At 35.6% G+C, this 23307-nt stretch overlaps 2 protein-coding genes across 2 annotated transcripts; both read right to left on the bottom strand.

The window, feature by feature from the left end:
- Nucleotides 1-5470: 5470 nt before the first annotated feature.
- LOC117685461 (uncharacterized) lies at nucleotides 5471-12043 on the bottom strand. The gene is made up of 4 exons (XM_066080568.1): nucleotides 11837-12043; nucleotides 10203-10258; nucleotides 9237-9374; nucleotides 5471-5934 (listed from the first exon to the last, which is right to left on the bottom strand). The coding sequence occupies exons 1-4, from the start codon at nucleotides 11933-11935 to the stop codon at nucleotides 5895-5897; spliced, it is 333 nt and encodes a 110-aa protein (XP_065936640.1). The 5' UTR covers nucleotides 11936-12043; the 3' UTR covers nucleotides 5471-5894.
- A 7170-nt stretch (nucleotides 12044-19213) lies between these two features.
- On the bottom strand, nucleotides 19214-23307 carry LOC109621215 (uncharacterized). The gene is made up of 2 exons (XM_034480258.2): nucleotides 23184-23307; nucleotides 19214-22740 (listed from the first exon to the last, which is right to left on the bottom strand). The coding sequence occupies exon 2, from the start codon at nucleotides 22661-22663 to the stop codon at nucleotides 19214-19216; it is 3450 nt and encodes a 1149-aa protein (XP_034336149.2). The 5' UTR covers nucleotides 22664-22740; nucleotides 23184-23307.

The raw sequence follows: 23307 nt of genomic DNA, 5'->3' as shown, positions 1-23307 counted from the left end.
TGTAAAATTTAGATTCTCGCTTTTGCATAAATTCTCCCGCTGATCTTTTTTTTTTTAGCTGATTATATATTATTTTGAATGTCCAAGTCTACTCGTATCATTAATTAATATCAGACGACACACATTTCCCTGTAGAAAAGTTCAGAGAAGCCATCAATTTTGACTAATTACTAAATTTTGTCAGCATGTAATAATTCTAAACTTGCACATAGTCTTCAAAAATTTAGAAAGATTTAAATAAAGAAGTTATCCCATAGAAAAGGTTAGGTGTTTTGTAGGCGGGTTCGGTTATTAAAAAAAAATACAATTCCTGATATGAATCATGAGTACATACTGTTTATAACAATGCTTGCTACCCTTTGAAAATTTAAATCGCCATTAAACATCTCATTTTTTAAAGAATTTTTTAAACGATTACACAAACTATGTTCGACAAATAGTTTTCCTAAAACATTTTTTTCCTTTCTTTTTCAAAACACGTTTTATATACAGGCTTTCAATCACAACACGTTTTTATAACAAAAGCAGAACTGAAAGTTTAGTCATTATAATATTTTGACACCATATCACATATATTTTCAACCCGCAGCAACAACGGAAGACCTACTCGTGGCTTTGCCACGAGCTCTGCTCTAGTTATGAATATATTTATATCAGATTTTCATCTTTTCTTAAATCATTAAAATATCATCACACTGTGTATTACCGTATTTTATAACTCATTCAATACAAATAAAAAAGCTTTAGATATTTCGTCAACAATAAGAAAAACTAGACTCTTGTTGCTATAGCAACAAAAAGGTCTTCCGTTCCTCATGTATTAATCTGCACAAAAAATCCAGTTATCTTGTAAACAGAAAATTGATATAATATATACATTTTGTCTTTCCACAAAGGTTGGATGTTCAAGTTTTGTTACCTATAGTATCTCATTAAGAAAAGAGTTTTATCTCGGGACCGGAAACGGACGAACGGAAGTGATTAAGGAAATTAAAAGTAGATATTTTTAGTACATTTTTCTACGGAACGTTACTGTTTTTCACATTGAGTAAAATGTTAAAAAAATCTTAAGTAAAAAAGAAGTCTTCTGCTTGAATGCTTCAAGTGAGAACCTGAAGTGACGTACGACAAAATGAAACCCGTTAAACACATGTACAAACAAATGTTCATCATCCATACAAGTTTGTTGTCTTGATCTTTCACAGTTTCTGAGATCTTGCGAGTACTTAATGTTTTTATAAAATAAGGCTATTTGAGATATTTGAGATGTCTCACCGGAAGTAGATTTTTTTTACCATTTGAATATGACCTTTTATATTTCTTTAGCTTAAATGTTACTTCCAGGCTAAGTAAATAAAATAATTTTTATAAAATCATAATTTGGTGTTCTTCCTGTGACGACCGGAAGTTACGCCCGATTAAACAAAATAGTGGTAACACATGTACATACATTGGTCTATCATTCCACAAAGTTTGGTTGTTCAAGTCGTTACCGTTTTTTAGATCTCGTCAAAATAAGAATTTTTGTCTCGGGACAGGAAACGGACAAACGGAAGTGCTCAATGAAAATTAAATTTATTATTTCTTGTTTACTTGCCTATCTTACATTATTATTTATCGAAATAACTAAAACTATCAAAGGAAAAAAGTTAAACTGACAAACAGCTCGATTTGTTTGAACTCTTCCGGTGTGGACCGGAAGTGACGGAAGACAAAATAAAAGCGTTTAAACACATCTTCCATCAAATGTCTATCATACGTGAATGTTTCGTGCCTTGATCACTTTTAGTTTCTGAGATATCGCGGGTACAAAATGTGTTTTATAAAAGCTACCTGAGATAATTGAGATATCTCACCGGAAGTAGAATATTTTTGTTGATATTACATCGCAGAGATATCCTTTGTATAGATTTATACTAAGATAGTTATTTTATGGACAAAAAAATTAATGCCTAAAAATAATTATTTTTGAAGTGCTTCCGGTGACGACCGGAAGTTACGACGAACAAAACAAAAGTGTTTAAACACATCTACAGCTATAGGTCTATCACCACACAAAGTTTGGATGTTCAAGTCTTTACTGTATTTGAGATCTCGAGGTGACAAGCTTTTTGTCTCGGGACAGGAAACGGACGAACGGAAGTGAATTTAGAAAATCTTTTACTAAAAACCGCTAGATGTTTATATTTTCAGTCATTCCTGAAAATTTTATAAAAATTCATCAAGACATCTCTGAGAAATTCACAAGACAAAAAGGGGAAAAAAATAATAATAATAACTAGACACTTGTTGCAAAAGCAACAAAAAGGTCTTCCGTTTTGATATACATGTATCAATTCAACTGTAAGACATTGCTTCTCTCCCATAGAAAAAAAAGTGGATATGATAATTATTGTGAATGATATATCCAGACGTAAATTAAATGTTAAACAACAAAAATGAAAAAGAAATCAATTTTTAAAGTACTTTCTGTGTCGACCGGAAGCAACGCTGATCTAAACAAAAATGTTAACCATTTGTACAATCATACATGTAAGTCAATCCTTCCTCAGAGTTTGGTTGTTCACGTCTCTGCCAAATCTAAGATCTCTTTGAAACAATACTTTTTGTCTCGGGACCGGAAACAGACAAACGAAAGTGATTAATAAAAACAAAAGCTAGTATTTCTCGTAATTTGCTTAGCGTACATCACTGTTTATCAGGCTAGATGAAACACCCATGAAAGTCAGTTAAACTTGTTAAAAACATGATTTGTTTGAACCCTTCCGGTAAGAACCGGAAGTGACATTTGACAAAATTAAACCCATCCCATATCAAATTTCTATCAATCATGAGAGCTTCCTGTCTCAATCACTTAGTGACAAAAATCTCGCGGACATCAAATTTGTAAAAAGGAAAGCTACACAGATATATTTGAAATATCTCACCGGAAGTAAAATTTATTTGCTAATTTAACATTATATAGATGACATATGCAAGATTATATACTGATATTTTCATTTTATGTTAAATGAATAAAATATGGAAAAAACCAAATTTTTGAAGTGCTCGAAAAAAATCGCTACCTCCCGATTTCGGTCGCCTCGTATTAATTCTTCTCGGACGTTAAACCTTGCACTCTAGGTATCATTAGATCGGGAAAGGACCATTGTTTTTAGGAATACCTGCAAAATTTAAACATCGGCAACAATTTTAGAAGTTTTCACGCATTTTCTTTCAGTTTACTCTCCGGTGACACTTTCTTCGAAAATGCGTGAAAACTTCTCAAGTTGTTGCCGATGTTTAAATTTTGCAGGTATTCCTAAAAACAATGGTCCTTTCCCGATCTAATGATACCTAGAGTGCAAGGTTTAACGTCCGAGAAGAATTAATACGAGGCGACCGAAATCGGGAGGTAGCGATTTTTTTTTCGAGTTTTGATTCCTCCCTTGTATATTTTAATGTATAGAAGTGGTAGATATAAAAGGTTGAAAAAATTTCGTGACGAGCCCCTGTGGATAACGCTGTTACAACATTAAATTTGTTTAAAAACGACAACCCGAGTTCGAGACATGCGTGGATTTTCGTATCGGGACAGGAAAAAACCAGAAGTGCTCAATAAAAATAAAACTTTGTTATTCAAGTAGATATAGCTATCATACTCTATTCATGAACAGGTTATCTAAGAAAAACAGTTGCACTTATTATAACCTTGTTTGAACTCTTCTGGTGAGAACCGGAAGTGAGGGATGAAAATATAAATTTCATCGATTACAGCTTCAAATGTTTACCATGCATAAAACAAGCAAACTTGAAAAAAGAAAGGTAGTTGACATATCTCAGTGAATTGGAATTTGATACCTTGTGTTTATCATTACAAAATAATGAAATAAAAAAGGCAATACTAAATAAATTTTTACATTTATTAAGAAACAAATAAAATTTATCATATTACAAGAACAAAATAAAATCCGTGATGGGGTATTACAAAAAAAAAATGAAATATGTGAGCCAATGCTCAATGGGTAATCTGTTCAGTGAATATAAAGTTTTGAACGTTAAATGTAAATATTAAGACAGGCCATTGAAAGGGTAGTTACCATTGGGTTAACAATATAAATGTGGCATGCTTATAGAGAATCTGACAAAATTTAAAGCAAGTCTAATGAGTATGCATGTAGGGACCTAGATAAAATTTGAGATAAAATTTTAATTTTTAAGTATAAACTTGTTTACTTGTGCATACTGGTTGACAAAATTTGAGTGATAAGTCATGCAGTTACATGCAATATAATATACACAAGTGAGAATCCATTGTTTTGTAAACAATGCCGGGGTCATTTATATTGGTTTACAAAATTAATGATATACAAAAACTAAGATATTTTTGAAAAATGACTTGGCATAGTACAAGAAAAACTGATTCAAATTGTATTCATAGATATATTTTAAACAGGGTCATGGAAGATTTGAAATGTTTACAAATTCAACACACATGTAAATAACAAGCTAAGAATGAAATTAAAATTTAAAAAAAAATGTGCTCAAAATGTGTGCAGGTCCCTTTAATCAGTGACAAAGGTTGTTAAGAACAGACATACACAATTACCAGTGTCAAGGGTTTTCTTTAACCTGGGACATAGTTCATTAGAACTAAAAAAATAATAAGGCAACATCGCCCACCTGAAGAGCAGTTCGTGCATCTCTTGAAATGTATTAATAAAATCCGAAATATTGTAAAACTGACAAAAATTGCTTAATTTATATTCCAAGACTTAAAATACATATTTTTCTGTTGAAATTAAAAAAATTTTCCAAGGATGTAGCATTGGCCTTGGGGTAATAATCCTCTTGGGGCAGACAGACGATGGACAACAAGTGATCAGAAGAGGTCAGCTGAACATGTTCATGTGATCCTAATCTTAAATATATGTAACACATAGAAATATCTTTCTGATATTGATGAAAACAATGACTGTTGATAATCAGAGAATATTAACTCTCTTTTGTTAATAGCAAGGGTGAGATTGATGCATTTATACTATATGAGAAATGACTGTAATAAATGTATTATGGAGGAAAAAGTGAGCAAGTTTACATACAGCACTCTTCCCCGTTACTTGACAATGCTTACATCATTAATAGTAGGGTACGTATTTATCAATTAAATACTCAATTCAAAGAATTACTAAACAAATTTATCAGATCAAAACTTTCCGCAAATATGCACATGTATTTTAAGAACAAGAAAACTATATATTCAAAAGCATCAAATTTTGCCAAATATTTATGGAATCAGAATTTGTTGGTAATATGTGGATCTACACAATGTGTTCTAAATAACAACAATTGAATGCAGCAGTTTAAGAGGAATGGTGCTTTCGATCAGGCTGCTCATTACAAAATTAAATATATGGGCAGAATTCTAAATTGAAAAAGTGCTGTAATCCCCCCCCCTCCCCCTATAATAATGAAATTATCAGAGCTGACTGGTAATATGCGATCTAAATAGCATCAATTGAATTTCATGCAGTTTAAATTTAAAATTAAAAAAGCTAGGTTAAAATTCGCATAAATAATATAAAAATGAAAATTCCTTGCAATTAGCATACATTGCGTGCTTTATTAAATAATTTCTAGTAAAATTAAATTCTGTGCAGTGGTTTAAGAGAAGTTGTGCTTGCATATTGTTAATATATGGCAAACATTGTACGTTCAAAAGGGCCGAAATCTTAGAACAACAATGGAATGAGAAATTCTTGGTAATTTGTACATGTACATTTACACATTGTGTGCTAAAGAGCATGTACTATTTTTACTATGCTAAAATGTATAAGCTAAATAGAGTCATAATGCAGCTTAATCTTAACCCGTGTCAAAACTAGTGGAAGGCAGTTGCATGGCTTGATTCTACACTATTCCAACTTTGATTTTTTAGCAGGGTTGATCTTGTTTCTGAAAAGTAAAGGAAATAAATTATAAATTTTAAACTTCAAAACTTAAACTTATTATGAAAATTTAAGCTAAAAATAAACAAGAGGCCCATGGGGCCACATCGCTCACCTGAGCAACAATTGGCGTTCAAAAGATATTGTGCCATATGGTCCCTCGGTAGAATAACAAAAAATAAATATTGTCAAGTATTCGAATTTTACACTTATTTTTGCATACACGTAATATTTGACATTGTACCTTTATGAAATACTATTTTTTACCAGAATAAGAAAATCCTACGCAAGATATAAAACTAAACATTTGGTAGGGGTACACTGTTAAGTTGTATAAAACTTCCAATTCCCTATATTTTCGTTCTGCCCCTCCCCCCCCCCACACTTTGTAAAGCGATCAAAATATATGAGAGCATATAGGTACATTTGTTTCATCAACTACTTACTTGTTATTGTATTTAAAAAAAATATATAATAGTTATTGTATTTTATTTTAAAAATCCTACATGTACAGATGTGAAGAAGAAAATTGTACCTCAATGTGCTCAATTCCTCAAATTAAAACATTCAAAAATTTAATTTGTCTTCTCCATTATAATTAAATGACTGTTATTTACCTCGCGTACAAACCAGGATAATTTTCCGCTGTGATATTTTCTTAGGAATAGCGATAATTATTTTATTCCCATAACAGAAATGTGTCAGAACTATGGAAACTGTTTTAAAGAAGTCGTTTTTATTTACTCGTGTCTGAAAAACTATCAAAATTGATGTAGATTTCACATTATTTATTGTATAATGAGGGGACCCCAGAGAGTAGGTATATACAGAATATCATTCTTTTATTTTGTTTGTACAAGTATTTAACGTACTCTAATTCATACAGAATTTCTAATGTTCAACCAAAATTTCAGCGTCAATCGTAGAATTATAAGCAAGATACAGAGCTCACAGTTTCCCTAGGTTTCAGTCATATTTTGTTGATATGACTTTATTACATTCAGCTTAAGATTTTTAACTTGGTATTTCCTATTCAGCATTTAAAATGGAAAAAAAGAATGGCCTAAGATTTTCAATTCTTTTATTCACTCAAGACCAGTTCATTGGTATTTAAGGTTCAAAATCAGTTTATACAAATGTACACAAACACAGTCAAGGATCACATGTACAGTAGGAGTAATAATGACGAAAAAAGGTTAAGTTTACAATACAATAAGTTGTTAAAATTGGTTTCTGGCAGAACAGACTTCTTAATAAATATTGATATATTAATAAATATTGACAAATTTTTTACCTTTTCAATCTTTAGTTTTTAAGATCTGTGTACAAACATAGAATTGTAAGCAAATCTCTGTATCTTGCTTATAATTCGAAGCTTAACACTCAAATATGGTTAGTAAATAGAAATTGTAAACAATTAAACACAAGAAACATGCATGCACTATAACAAATAAAGAACACAATTTATTTTTTCGAAATGAATCATATATATACATGTATATATACCTACATATTTCCTTCAGCGATATCAAACTCTATTTAAACTGAATAAACTCGAGAAAATGCCGAGCATCGATCTCAACAAAACCTATTGCATTAATCTACCATTACGCAAAAGATAAAGCCGAATTACCGATAGAATGAATTGTATTTCAGTACTTTTTTGATACATCAGATTTTGCTTAATTTGCGCAGGTAAACAGTTAACTGTTTGATTTACCGAAGTCTCTGTTTGAATTGATACGTAAAAATCACGAAATACAAGAGTTCCCAGGTTAAATTACAAAGCATAAATAATGAAAACGAAACGAAAATCAGAACAAGCTAACACCAACGTCATGTGTGAAATCTGTCAACGCATTGAAATATTTAGCCTCAATTTACTTCACAAAATTCATCATAGTCAGATCGACCCTTTTTCGTATAATGTCATGGCTGCTTTAAACAAAGAACCTCGTTTTAGAAGTATGGAATACGAGTCTTGGTAAAATGGGTATGCAAACCCGGGCCGTGGCAAAATAAAAGCCGGGGCAGATCGGCAATCGTCAATTCCAAATACGCATTATTTTGCGGCAATATTTACAGCGAATACAAATATAACTGGTCCATCAAATATCCTGAAATTTTAATGAGATTGGCAGATTAATAACTGCCAATCTTTTGTTTTGACCAGGCCAAGTCTTGCCTACCCATTTTACCGGATGCCGAACCGAACCGAAGCTGAACACGCCTTTCCTTTATCATTATTTTCGTAATAACTCAGATTTGAAACTGAATTAGACCTTAATTTTTGCAATTTATATTTTCCTTCCCATAAGGATAATTTATGCTAAACTACGTTGAATTTGCCTCGGTAGTTCTTGAGAAGAAGATTTTTAAAAATGCACCCCCCTTTTTCTACAGTTTCAAGGTTTTCTCCGCTTTGAATACAGATCGGACTTTTATTTCTGCAATTTATATTCGCCATCCCATAAGGATGCTTTGTGCCAAATTTGGTTGAAATTGGATAAGCGGTTTTAGAGAAGAAGTTCAAAATGTAAAAAGTTTACAGACGGACGGACGGACGGACGGACGGACAGACAGACGGACGACGGACAAAATGTGATCAGAATAGCTCACTTGAGCTTTCAGCTCAGGTGAGCTAACAAAGTCGTCATTTAACAGGAAGTTGACGTCTGATTGGTACAAAAATAGATCCCACAATATGGCATGCCTAAACAAATAGTGTGTTAAAATTTCAATCTGTAATAAATTTTTGCCGAGAAAAAATGACAAAATTTGCTTAAAAGTTAATTAGACAAAAAATAAACAAAGTCATCATTGAACAATAAGTTGACAACTTAATGGAACAAAAATAAATTCCACCAAACGACATTCCTTAACAAATAGTGTGTTAAAATTTCAAGTATCTGCGATTAATAGATGCCGATTAAAATGCGACAGAAATTTTTGTTATGGACAGTTTGACAGACAAAACAGTATACCTCCTTTTCCTTTTGAGCGGGGATATAATTGATTTATCTTCTTTTCAATCAACTGATAGGAATTAAAATGTTCCAACACTAATTGGTGGCCGCCATAGCTATAAAACTATATCTTATATTGGAACCGATGACTAAAGGCGGGGATAATTCCGGAAAATTTTGAAAATTGGCGAAAAAAAGTTTAGGGTCGGGGGTATAAATTAGGGACTGTCGGGTGACTGGAACCACAGGTGTTTTTTTATTTGGCCTAAACTTTAAATACATTCCCATAAATATCGATGTTTATCTACACAGTCTTCAAATAACTTTGAGAATATATACTTACATGTTGACGACTGTGGTGCCTTTCACTGAACCTTTTACATGAATGTTCTCTTTGAAGGTTTGACCTCCAAAGATCGCCTCTACCATTTCAGTTCGTATCTTTAAAGTCATCCCGTTGACAATGATGTAACTGTAGTTTCTATTAACATAGAAATTATTTGAAAAGTTTGTGATAATTGTTATGTTTAGTACATGTTACTTTTAAATTTAATGTGATATTCCAAGAACAATATTAAGCTATGTAAATCACAATGCTTCTAACAAGAGCTATATAGGTAGGTCACCATGAAAACATGACCTTGGAACTTCAAATACCCTTGATCAGAGAGTGGCACGATTTACCTTAATTCATTTAAGTTACAGGCATAAGTTTGAAACTTAATTTGTTTGTACAGTGTATAAAAATGCTTGCATAGTATTAAATGTTGAAGCTTTATCAAATTATCATGCTATTCAAGTTACAGGCATAAGATTGAAACTTGTAAGTATTGTGTATAAAGATGCTTGCATAGTAATAATATGTTGTAGCTTTATCATGACAAATATTTATTCGTATGTGAAATTTGGCTCCATTTTCGGTCCAGGGGTAATGGTTTAAAGAAAGCCGATTAATCTAAACGATAGATAGCTTGCCATATTCTTATTGGCTTTTTTGCAGTAGTGTATTTACAGATTTTGAAAACGTGCAATGAATGTTTTCATGTAAACAATTAATTAAGGTTCAATCCTTTTCTTGGATGCTTTGTAGCACATGCATTTGGTTGAAATTGGCTTAGTCATTCTTGAGTACAAGATACAAAATGTGAAATTTTATGTTGAGATTAATATGATAGATGAATTTTGATTAGTTGAAATACATGTGGTGAGCTCAATATTGTTCATCGATCATCAGTTCTCAAATTTTTACCATGCATGCCTGCAATCGGTATAAATAAAGCATAAATATCATTTCAATCATAAAACTTACTCAGACACCTCCAATGCTTCAACTTCTCCATGAAACTTGCCTTCTTCTTCAGTTTCCTAAAAAAATAATACAATTATATATTCATGAATTAAAAATATTGAAGCAATAATCCCCAATGTTGTATGATGTATAAAATGTATGAAAAAAGTTTGTCAAGATTCAGAAAAAAGGTCTGATGTATAGTTTATGAATACATTAGGTTTATAAAATTGTGACGTATATGTTATTCATCAATATTTTCTGAATTGTTATATGTTAAAGGCAATATACTTTTGATTCTCAGTGGTTGATAATTTTGGTGGTAAATAGGCAGGTAGATCGATGCTGCTTATAAAAGTTAGGAAGTGCCCTTACAGAAAAGAATGCCATTGAACTACCATTATTTCTGACCATGGAAACCCCATTGCTTTTCCAGTTACCAAGTTGTCACATAAAATGGCATTATATATTGTTACCAAGAGAAACCATTGAATTTCCAGTTTCCAGTTAAAACACAGTGAAAACTCAGTGAATTAAGTCCATTGAAACACCACTGAAAATGAATACTTATGCAAATTAGTTTGCACCATTTAAATGATGTCATCTTTCAATGCTAAATAAATGGAAAAGGATGGTTTACACAAAGGCATTGAAAACCCATTGATTATTATTTGATTGCTTTATAGCAGATAAAGTAGGTCAAGATCAAGTTGCATCATAAGATAACCCTGCACATTATGCAGAATACTGATGACCCAGAGAAATCTCAATATAGTTTAATTTAAATCTCCCCATAATGCTTGTTATAAAAAGGTAAATAGTACCTAAATGTATTCATGCATGCACATGCATGCATAATTAAATTATTTACTAGTTTATTGACTTCCAAATACAATCTAAAAAGGTAGACTAAAGCTATATTACATAACTTTTTTTTTTCAAAACATCCATGCACTAGCTGCTTGCTTAAATCACTTAATTGATAGTGTGTAAATGTTAATTAGTCTTAATTTACACACATTTGTATCAAATCATACAAGTACAGGAATTTAATATTAAAAATATTACCTTAAGTGATCAAGAATATATCCCCAGAAAAAAAGTTCCATAAATTCACTGTATATATATGCCACAAAAGAGCAGGATGCCCAACAATAACACATTTTCCTTAAAATGAACATCACATTTAGGCTCCAAGATGAACATTCAAAATTTGCAACTCAACTTCCTGTTATGCAGTAATCTTAATTCTTAGTGGTCAGTTTATTTGGCAGAGGCCAGTGACCCAGATTGGCAACTCAGCTTGAAATACAATGTAAATCTAGAAATGTGTATAAGAATTCCATTAAACAGACTAGCTGCTCCTGAAAATAAATGGTATTTTACTGGGAAACAGTAACATTGAAGTTTAAGTGAATTGGAAAACTGGTGTTTCACCGAGAGTTGCAGGCCATTGAAAATGCAGTTATCTGAAAACTGCTATTTAACTGGTAGGTATAAAACTGGTCAGATGAAGACACAAGAAAAATAAATGCACAAACAATGGTGTTTCAATGAAAACTGGAAAATCAATGAAAGTTCAATGGAAAAAAGCCAGTTCTTTTCTCTAAGGGTGATGCTGAGCAAATTTTTTAATTTGACTTTCTTAAAATTACCTTCAAACGTGTCAGCACGCTGGAATTAAGACAAATGTCTCCTCGCCACTGGTCAATTTGCATATTTGTTGCAGAAATAATACTGTCCACAGGCGGCATGTCAAAAGTTGCGCATTTCCCCCAGAGCTTACAAACAACCTTTCTTGAACCCTGCAAGGACTCTAATGTGATTTCTCTCCTCTGGCTATTAGGTGATGTAAGTATCTCTGTGTACTAGAATGAAATGTATGTATGTTTATTTAATGGTATTTTTTTATCTCTTTGACAAAACTGTGCTTATGTACTGCAAGAAAAGTTATATGGATGTAAAATTAAGGTCATATACAATTAATTAGATTCTCATCGTGATTTGCAAAAAATATGGGGCAGGTGGGCAGATTTTACCTTTTTCACTATTCATGATCTATAAAATAATAACTGCTATATTCTTTTAAGTTGTTGATACTACTTTGAGTACACAAAACCAGTTAAATTCTTTTATTTTTATTTTATTTCTACTTAACTGTTAATACATGAAGATATTTGTATCCTTATGATAACAAACATGACTGGAGTCCAAACAATAATACATATGGTCAATTATCACTATTTTTACCCCATGCTCATTGACGACACAAGTTTAGTTCCATTCTAAAAATGTATGCATTATTAAAAAATTCCCAGGGGTGCTAACTGGGCAAATTTAGTTCCTTTTAGGGTATGGATGGAAAGAAGAGGGTTTGAAAAAAATACCCACAGGATATACCTTTAAAGGCACAATAGAAAGGGTGTAAAGAGGCCAATGTTTACACACATTGAAAAGTGCAAGTGGATTTTTTATGGTAGGGGTTATTTTAAGGGCCATGATCTCTGTCCCCTCTTGATTGATTTTCCTGTGGTTTGGATGTGTTGTTGGACTAGTGTCATTGTATAGGTATGCTTTATTTAATTGAGACAGATTTTTTTATATGATCTTTTGTTGTATAAAGGAATAAGAGGGAAAAATAATTGTGGTCTAAATCCACATGTTTTAAAGCAGCCATTAAAATGTTTTGAATTTTTTTTTTTTTTTTTAATTGGGTTTTTCATTTCACAACATATGTACATATGTAACATAATAATGATTGTAACATTTTTATAAACATATTACATAGATCTTTATACTATTTCTACTTAATAGTACAGTTTTGTATATTTCATATGAAGTGAAGCTGATTTTGAGAGAGAGAGAGAGAGAGAGAGAGAGAGAGAGAGATTATGCAGGTGGATTACAATACAAGTATAGACTATGTTATACTGAAAACAAACGAAATGATATGAGAGTTCACATCAAAAAAAAAAAAAAAAATTAAACTTATCTCTATAACTACAATTTTTCACAGATATTCTGCCAGTGGCTTTCGTATTCCTTATAATTACATCTTTTCAACAGCAAATATTTTTCAGTTAAGATTCTTTCTGTTATGACCTTTTTCAAGGCATGTATATTTGGTGTCGGATTACTTTTATATTTACATGAAAAAATATATTGCTTCACAATAAGAGCTAATTTTTACATAGAAGGTACGTTTTGTTTTGAATTTTTTGTATACTGAGCCAGACTTTTTTTCCAGAATTTTTTTGTGCACAATTTTTTTTTCAAAACAAAATAAATTGTATTGGTGCGGGCCATTTTCAGAGGGGCGGGCAGGGATGAGAATCTAAAAATTAATTTCAGTGGCCTAATCCAAATCTTTACTCTAAAGTATCATTTTAGGCATAGATCATAAAGATAAGGAAAACTCACTTGAGCTTTCAACTCATCAGAAGTACATGTAATATAATGAATGATGTTAACAGCAATTACAATTAGCTGAAGTTTTATTGAAAAAAAAAATTGAAAAATCACTGTGGTGTGTTACTTACATTACGCAGAATTCCTTTCACTGTGACTGTTGCTTTTTGGGGCGTTTCCATCACTTGTTCAACAGCAAGTTCTGGAGGGTTGAGGTACTTGTTAATTTTGTCCATTTCAATGGGAAATTTTCCACACTCAAAAACCTTGAAAAATACGGAAATCATGAGACGTATGTCATTTTTTACAATAATGGTAATTAAAATAAAAAGCCGGAGTTTTTTTTTAAGTTTTAAAAGGTAATGTTAAACCAATATGTACATAGTTACATAAATATAAACTGTACATGCAGTTATTGTAAACTTACAATACTCATTGGGCCTTTGCTAATTATTGTAATTGTGTTTGTGCCAATAAAATTATTTTGTATTTGTATTTTAAACAGTTAATTGCCCTTTATTTGAAAAATTCCACCAGGGGGCGCAAGCATCTATCCTCCAATTTTGGATGATAAAATCCTTCAAGAAAGAACGAAGTTGCCTTGACCTGCTTAAGGGGCCCTAGTCAAGCCTCCGTTGTGGGGCATTTGAAAATTGAAAAAGATTTTTTATATGTTTCGTAGTATAATTTTATTCTTACCCTGGATGTCTCGTACAGGCGAATGGTGTCGCCTATGCTCACAGCTTTGATCAAATAAAATTTCCCTGTAAGGAGATTGTCTGTAAACTTCAGAGGGAATGTCATTTGTTTTATCCCTTTACTTGTGTTGTCGTATACTACGGTTTGCCCATACTCTCCTTTGTCCGTTTTCCTTTCCTGAGAGTTCGATACAATATACACTTTCGCGTCAACTCCTCTTGTCGCCATCTCGCTTTTGCAGGAGTTTGCTCGACACTGACTATATATACTTCTGTTCTTTTGGCGGGAATTGTCGCGGACGTCTGAGAAAACATTGGATTGAAACAGTAGTTAAAGGAAGTGTATTTTCAATCCACACCATGCAGCGTTTTCAAAATTAGCTGTATAAGTTAACCGATCGAAATAGTATGATTTCTAATCACCAAAGCGATTGAAAAATGTTTTCTTTCACCAAGAAGTATATAATCAGCAAATACTGATGAGATCCCAATTTGGGAGAGATTATACGCAACTTTAACGCAAGGCAAAGCATTATCCGATGATTTCAGAGAATCGGTCGTCACAAGTCTGAAATCAAATGGGCCACGATTCTTGCATGAATCGGGGTTTATTCCCAGAAGAGAATAATACAGTACAGATTCCGGTTTAATAAACTAAAATTATACCCAGATAAAAATTGTCTTCTTTTTTTCTCTAATTCAATGTACATACATAAGATATGCGAGTACATTGTTTATATACATGTTGCTATTCGTACACTTAGTCTAGCAAAAAAAAAATAAGTTCACTAAACTTTCATTATAATAGATATATTATAGTATATAATTATAAGTGAAATATAACTATTTTAAAATAGCAACTTACAAGAAAAATTAATTAAATATATTTTACCAATATTGCACAGCTATCTGAAGTTTTTAAAAATTATACCGGAATTATATATAACAATACTTTCATATATTCTGTTCTTTATTACTGTTTTAATTTAAAGTTTTATCAGACGTCCATGGTTTCAACCTGTTCCCGTCCCTTTCAAACGTTTTAAATGACTGTAACAGGTGAAATTGAAGTAAGCTGTAAATTTTTGATCTTGCCACTTAATGTTCCGCGGTCTTACTGACCGTAACTGGTGAAATTGACGTAGCTGTATATTTCCAACCTTGCCAGTCTAATAATTTTATTTTATCTTTGTGCTTGTTTGTAGATTGTTGGTTTATAGAAAAGAGAGAGAGAGAGAGAGGGGGGGAGGGGGAGAGAGAGATGCACAACACATTTGTATTTTCCTAAGCATTACAACATCCGTGCATTACATCTTTTCACCACACATTTCAAAATGTACCCCAAAACAAGTGTGCCTGTAATCGCAAATTGCTTTTTAACTTTTATATTTTTCTGCTTGTCAAAGATGTTTTATCAAGATCATGCACGGATCTATATAGAGGGGTTAGGGGTTGGGGGTGGGGAGTGGGGTCGGACCCCACTCCCACCCTGAGCCGCACTGTCAAAGACAATTTTCCCTAGAAATTTTTCTGGATCCGCGCATGAAGGTGTCTATTTATTTTTCCAACGCCCACTCTTGCATGCTATTGAATTTCAACAGTGAACTGACAAACAAAATTAATGTGACTGACACAAAAGCATATTTGCATGATTTGGTGAATGTTCTGGATTAAGAATGCATACTTGTCGCCATACTTTATTAGTAAAAAGCTACAAAAAACAAATGAATTGTTGTTACAATACACATACATTTACAAACATAATAACTATGACAATAATGCGACTCCATACATTTCCGTATACAAATGTATTATTGACTAGAACTGCTTTCCATAGATTTAAGTTTCATCAGCAACCACGTGTTTTGCAAAACCTTCCAAAATTACAACATTAACATTTACTTATACATCGTAAATCTGCCAAGAACTTATACTGTATGATAAAATACAGACTTATATTGTATGCTTATACAATGAAACAATTGCATGCTATGCAAAATATGAATCTGCGCACTATGCAGAAAGTAGGTCATGTCGGCCGATAGACATTGGAGAGAAATACTCAACTATCATGAAAATGCAAGCTTATGCATACTAGAATTTCACTCAAAACTCTGGAAAGATACATATACAATGCGATAAACATACACTTACACTATGGCACTGCACACTTCACACAAAACGACATAATGCTCTGTAGCAAAACAGCTCGGCTCCAGCCGACATGTGAAACTCAAAATGTTTACTCAGTAAGTCGTACATAGAATGTTTCTTGAACATCACACTCCCCGCCTAATATCCCAAGGATATTACAATTATACAAAATTATAAATCATATACACAAAAATCTAAACAGTATGTGAGCAAACTAAAGCACACTAATAAACTGAACAAGTTAGTCAATCAGTAGCACCAATTCCGTTATTGGTCGAATGTAGGTTGTGTCCTTGCCGTCTTTGATCACCCGAACTTCAACTGTTCTCACTTTCTGATCGTTGCCACTTTCGAAAGTCTTCACAATCAAACCCATCGGCCACTGTCCACGGTGCAACTCCTTGTCACGTAATAGGACCACGTCACCTTCCTTCACGTCAGGACGTTCCTCACACCATTTCCTTCTTGCTTGGAGATTCTGTAAGTATCCATCCTTCCAACGCTTCCAAAAGGTATCGGAAAGGTGTTGTACATGTTTCCACTGAGCTTTGTAGATTTCCTTTATGTCGCCACAAGTCTGTGGAGGAATGTCTGTGAAACCTTTCTGGGTAAGTAGCATTGACGGACTGATGACATAAGGACTGTCAGGATCACATGACAGTGAACAAATAGGACGGGAGTTCACGATTGCACACACTTCACACATGAATGTGCACAAGACTTCATGGGACAACTGTTTCGCATTTGGGTTCAACAACATGGCGTCTAGTATCTTGCGAGAGATCCCAATCATCCTCTCCCATGATCCTCCTCTGTGTGATGCATGGGGTGGATTAAAGGTCCATGTTATCCTGTTGTTGCGAAGGTAATCTCTAATAGGTCGTTTCTCTGTATAAACGGCATCCGCTTGAATCGCGTCCAGGGCGCCTAAGAAGTTGGTCCCTCGGTCCGAACGCATCTCCTTCACTGGGCCACGTAGAGACACAAAACGTCGCAGTGCATTTATGAATGATGAAGAGCTCATATCTTCTATGACTTCTATGTGAATGGCCCTTGAAGTCAAACATGTAAAAAGTACCGCCCATCTTTTGCTGTGAGATAATCCTCCTCTGGTCTTGCGCGCGGCTACAGTCCACGGGCCAAACACGTCGACACCTACTGCTGAGAAAGGAGGACCAGGCGTCAGTCTGTCTGCAGGTAAGTCACTCATGCGCTGGTGTTCCAGTTTTCCTCGGAGTTTCCTGCAGGTAACGCACTTGTGTATGACTGAGTTCACAAGTGTCTTACAGCCAGTGATCCAGAACCCACCGGACCTCACTGCACCTTCTGAGATAAGTCTCCCTTGGTGATAAACTTTGCTGTGGAAATGGGACACAAGAATTCTTGCAACATGAGATTTTCCAGGGATGATTATTGGGTTCTTCTCATCAACAGGAAGGTTAGATTGGTTGAGACGTCCGCCAACACGTACCGTGCCCCGTTTGTCCATAAATGGGTTCAAAGTCACAATGCAGCTTGAAGGGGGTACAGGTTTACCGTCTTTCAAAGATCTGATCTCTTCCTTATAGAAGAAAGCTTGTACTTCCTGCAGGATGAAATGCTCAGCTTCTTGCATGACCTCAACATCGAATGCTGCTGAATCTGCAGCTCCTCTTTTCAATCGGCAAATCTTCTTCAGATTATAAACAGCACGCACCAAACATTTCCAAGTTGAAAAGTTTTCAAATCTTGCCACAAATGGTGTGTTTATTTCCGTTTTCTTTACTTTTACTTCTGGACGTACATTATGGTCTTCTTCAGGAGAGACCAAAGGAAAGGTAAGAACTTCTTCTTTACTATGAGAAGATCTGAGTAAAAGTGGTCCTCTAAGCCAGTCACTCTCTGCTAGCTCTTCTACCGATGTCAAACATCTAGTCCCTATGTCTGCTGGATTCTGCGCCGTTGGTACAAATTTCCACTGTAAAGGCTTAGAGCGTCTGTGGATGACAGCCACTCGGTTCGAGACATAGTTATAAAATCTGCGAGTTTGGTTGTTCAGGTAACCTAGTACTACCTTACTATCTGTGTAGTACGTCGCTGCATCTGGGTCGATATCCAAGTGTTTGAACACTGTCTGAGCCAACTGTGTGCCCAAGACTGCTGCACAAAGTTCAAGACGCGGGATAGTTGTAGTCTGAAGTGGAGCTATCTTAGATTTCCCAATGACGAATCCAACGTGGACATCACCAGAGTTGCTGATTGTACGCAGGTACACCACTGCTGAGATCGCTTTCTCAGAAGCGTCCGAGAATATATGTATTTCCCTCATGTGAGTACGGCTTAAGGAAAGCTGCGTAAACATTCTTGGAATGTGCAAGTCTTCTAGAGAGCTGAGGGAGTCCTTCCATCTTATCCACTCTTCCTCTCGGTCACTAGGTAAAGGATCATCCCAACTACTGTTGCACTCACCCACTTCTCTATACAGAATTCTGCCATGTATCACTATGGGTGCAATAAAACCCAAAGGGTCGAACAAGCTGTTGACAACAGAAAGAAGTCCTCTCTTTGTGAAGGGTTTCTCTAGAATGCGTGTGCTGTATGTGAAGCTGTCCGAGTTAATGTCCCATGACAGGCCTAGACTGTGCTGGACAGGCAAATCATCAGATCCAATGTCCAGTGACATTAAGTTCTTTTCCAAGTCCTCAGATGGAAAAGCTTCCATGACTTTCACATCGTTTGACACAATCTTATGGAGTCTGATTCTTGCATTGTTCAACGCAACCTGAGTCTTCTTTAGCAATCTAATGGCTTCTGCACTAGAGGGCAAGGAGATAAGACCATCATCCACATAAAAGTTCTCATCACGTAATTCCTTACATCACTATCTTCGTTCTCTACTGTTTTCCGTAGACCATAAGTGGCCACTGCCGGTGAAGGTGTGTTCCCAAACACGTGAACCTTCATTCGGTACTCAATAAGTTCTTCATCCGAGTCATTATTCTTGTACCAGAAGAACCTCAAAAAGTCTCTGTCCTCTTCACTAACAAGGAATGAGTAAAACATCTGCTGGATGTCCGCCATGATGGCTACTTTGTCCATACGGAAACGTAACAGTATACCAAGCAAGTCATTCGTTAGATTAGGTCCTGACAGTAAGACACTATTGAGAGAGAGACCTTCATAACTCGCTGATGAGTCGAAAACTCCACGTATTTTGTCTGGTTTTCGTGGATGATACACTCCAAAAAGAGGTAAAAACCAGCACTCTTTTCCTGGAGGAACAGGTGGTGCAATCTCTAAAGCGTCACTTTCCGTGATTGATTTCATAAACGTGATCATGTGCTCCCTCTTTATAGGGTTCCGCTTCAAATCCCTGTCTAGCATCAGCGCACGCTTTAACGCTTGACTTCTGTTGTTCCCTAACTGCGGTCTACAAAGCTTAAAAGGGAGTGGAGCTTTCCATCTCCCGTCTTCATCTTTCACAAACTCATTGTCCATAATCCTGAGGAATTGGCGATCTTCGACAGAGATCCCAACTTCGTCATCATCCCTGTTCTGTTCGAAAATGTGGAACCCAACATCGTCTCGACAGGATGCGATGTCCTCCTTTAGATGGAAACTGTTAGGACAGGGTTGAAAAATCGACTGACGTTCACAGGTAACTATGTTAGTCTTGAGCACATTGATAGTCGATGGTTTATGCGACTTGTTGATACATACATCTCCAATGACGACCCAACCTAGTTTCAGCTGCAACGCAAAGGGTGAGTTATTAGGTCCAAGTCTCTGAGACAGCACATAATGGGCCTCCAGTAGGTCACGTCCTATGAGTAGTAGAATTTCCGCTTGTGGATTCATAGGAGCTAAAGGTAGGTCTTGAAGATGTGGGTGATGTTTCACTACATCAAGGGTCGGTATTTCATGTTTCTCATTGGGAATTTCATTACATTCTGTAATGGTAGGCAGTTCCATCACAACAGAACCATCAGTCGTTGCTACCATCAGACCTGATATTCTACGACCACTCGTCTGTATGCGGCCCGCACATGAGGTAAGTGTAAAGAAATGTGTCTGTGAGTGAGGCACATTCATAAAGTCAAACAGTTCTGATCTTGCGAGTGTTGTGTTGCTCTGGTCATCAATCAGAGCATAGATGCGTAAACGTTGTGAAGGGGTGCCTTTCGGATATACGTCCACAAGTACAGCCTTTGCACACGAACGTCCAGTAAACTGTTCACCACACACCGCCGTGCACTTAGAGAGGATGTTTGCTCCCTCCCCGCCATTCTGTCTCTGGTTTTCAGGTGGATGAAGAGCTGTAGGGTGCTGTGAACTTTCACATTCCTCGCATCTTATATCTGCGCGGCAGGTCTTGAACGTATGCGTGTCTGATCCGCAACATCTGTAACACAAGTTATGTTCTCTGAGGAATAATTTCCGGTCACGAACGGATTTCTTCCTGAAAGCCCTGCACTCATTCAAGGTATGCTCAGCATCGTGGATAGGGCATCTCTTCCCTGTGGTCTTAAAGTCTCTTCCTGAGTCTTTAAAATCAGTCTTCTTGACATTCACTGATTTTGCAGGTTTGAAGTTCTGCTGGTTGTATCTTGGTGTCTCTTTGACAAAAGCCTGAGTCACTTGTAAGCCAGGGTCATTCATCATGGTTGACATTTCCTTCACAAATTCACAGAATATAGTAAATGGAGGGTAAGTAACTCCATGCGTCTGTTTGTACTTCGAGGCTTTAGAAGTCCACTTATTCTGCAAACCAGATGTTAACTTCTGAACAATGGGAAGCACTCCTACTGATGAGTCAAAATAACTGAATTGTTGATTGTATTTTGGATTTTCCTTTAACGCCAGTGTTTCGCTCAAAATATCTGAAAGTTCATACAACCGTCTTGGTTCGTTCGCACTGAGTCGGTGGAAATTCGCAAGCTTGGTCTTAATTGCTGTTTCGATCAGTTCAGGTGAGCCGTATCTTTCCTCCAGTCTAGTCCATAAGGTCTCACAGCCTTGTGTAGGATTTCCTATTGATGCTGCTCGGATGCTTTTAGCGTGTTCCTTGGAGCTAGGGCCCAACCATCTGATGAGGAGATCGAGTTCTTCTGAGGGCGAAACTGATGCCTCCTGAATAACTGACTTAAAACTGGTCTTCCAGGGTACAAAGTTTTCAGGTTTATCGTCAAAATTGACCAGCTTATTGATCATGAGTTCTTTCTTAAGTAGAAAGCTTGAAATATCAAACACAGTGTTCTTGGATGATTCCAATCTCTTGGGAACAGGTGTAGATATTCTCGTAACTGGGTTGACTGACTCGCTGTTAAGTTTCTCTGTTGCTTTGTGGGATTCCTCGTTCAACATTTCTGTCAGAGGTTCCTTTAAGGTTGTCTCTACTGGCTGTAGACTAATCCCTTCGACAAAGTTTCTTGCCCGTTCAATCGGATCCTCGACTTCTACGACAGGTTCAGCCACTGATTCGGAGGAAACAGATATGTAGTCCGGTTCCATGCTCTCAAGAGCACGTAGCTTCGCTTCTGCCACAGCAGCATCTCTTTCGGCGTCAAGGACTTCCAGGTCCACTTGAATAGATGCCTGCTCTTTACGTAGTTTGGCTTCCTTCCGTGCGTACTGCAGTTTAGCCTTGGTCTCCTCCGCTTCAAGACGCTGCTGCGCCAAGGAGATGGAAGAGGCAGCAGATCGATGAGACCCAGCGCTTCTCCTTGATCGAATAGACTTTCTGTCTTCATGTTCCGCAGGCTTTGGGGAATCCCAAGGCTCCGCCTTTACCTGTATAGGCTTCGGAGTCTTCACTTGGACAGGATTGGGGCTCCTCATTGTCACAGGCTTGGGACTCATCACAAAGGACGACATTTCTGAGTCTAGCCCGCGCACAAACTCACTAACTTTGTCCATGAGTAAGTCTGTCACTACGTTCTGTGATGCTTTCTCTCTCTCACTCTCCTTTGTATTAGAGCGTTCCAGAAAGGCCAACAATTCTTCCTGAACTCCGCAGTACTCTTTAGCGAGGTTGATCAGTCTATCTCGTTGGAGATGGTAAGATTCCTTAGAGTCTGTAGCCATTTCTTTCATCTCTGCTTCTAACTTCCTACGCACAGTTCTCAGTTTTGTCCAAAATTTTGAAACAGACTGTTCGAAGAGAGCTCTTCCTGTCTCTGTCAAAACGATCTTCCTTCTGGGACGACCACTTGTGTCCTCTTCTGTTGGATTCATGGTTGCCATGTGTGCTTGTAGAGCCAGTCTTTTTACTGTTCTGGATTAAGAATGCATACTTGTCTCCATACTTTATTAGTAAAAAGCTACAAAAAACAAATGAATTGTTGTTACAATACACATACATTTACAAACATAATAACTATGACAATAATGCGACTCCATACATTTCCGTATACAAATGTATTATTGACTAGAACTGCTTTCCATAGATTTAAGTTTCATCAGCAACCACGTGTTTTGCAAAACCTTCCAAAATTACAACATTAACATTTACTTATACATCGTAAATCTGCCAAGAACTTATACTGTATGATAAAATACAGACTTATATTGTATGCTTATACAATGAAACAATTGCATGCTATGCAAAATATGAATCTGCGCACTATGCAGAAAGTAGGTCATGTCGGCCGATAGACATTGGAGAGAAATACTCAACTATCATGAAAATGCAAGCTTATGCATACTAGAATTTCACTCAAAACTCTGGAAAGATACATATACAATGCGATAAACATACACTTACACTATGGCACTGCACACTTCACACAAAACGACATAATGCTCTGTAGCAAAACAGCTCGGCTCCAGCCGACATGTGAAACTCAAAATGTTTACTCAGTAAGTCGTACATAGAATGTTTCTTGAAC

The sequence above is a fragment of the Magallana gigas genome, chromosome 1 (assembly GCF_963853765.1).
Source record: "Magallana gigas chromosome 1, xbMagGiga1.1, whole genome shotgun sequence".
Classification (NCBI taxonomy): Eukaryota; Metazoa; Mollusca; class Bivalvia; order Ostreida; family Ostreidae; genus Magallana; species Magallana gigas.
Note: the sequence above shows the minus strand (reverse complement) of the source record. Positions and strands in the feature narration are given on the sequence as shown.

Bases quoted from the DNA above. Each gene is read 5' to 3' on its own strand.
- LOC117685461 (XM_066080568.1), bottom strand. From the start codon at position 11,935: ATGCCGCCTGTGGACAGTATTATTTCTGCAACAAATATGCAAATTGAC. The intron at 9,375-10,202 runs GTAAGTTTTATG...CTATGTTAATAG, and splicing joins GAAGCATTGGAGGTGTCTGA to AAACTACAGTTACATCATTG. The intron at 5,935-9,236 runs GTAAGTATATAT...TTTACTTTTCAG, and splicing joins GGCACCACAGTCGTCAACAT to AAACAAGATCAACCCTGCTA.
- LOC109621215 (XM_034480258.2), bottom strand. From the start codon at position 22,663: ATGGCAACCATGAATCCAACAGAAGAGGACACAAGTGGTCGTCCCAGA.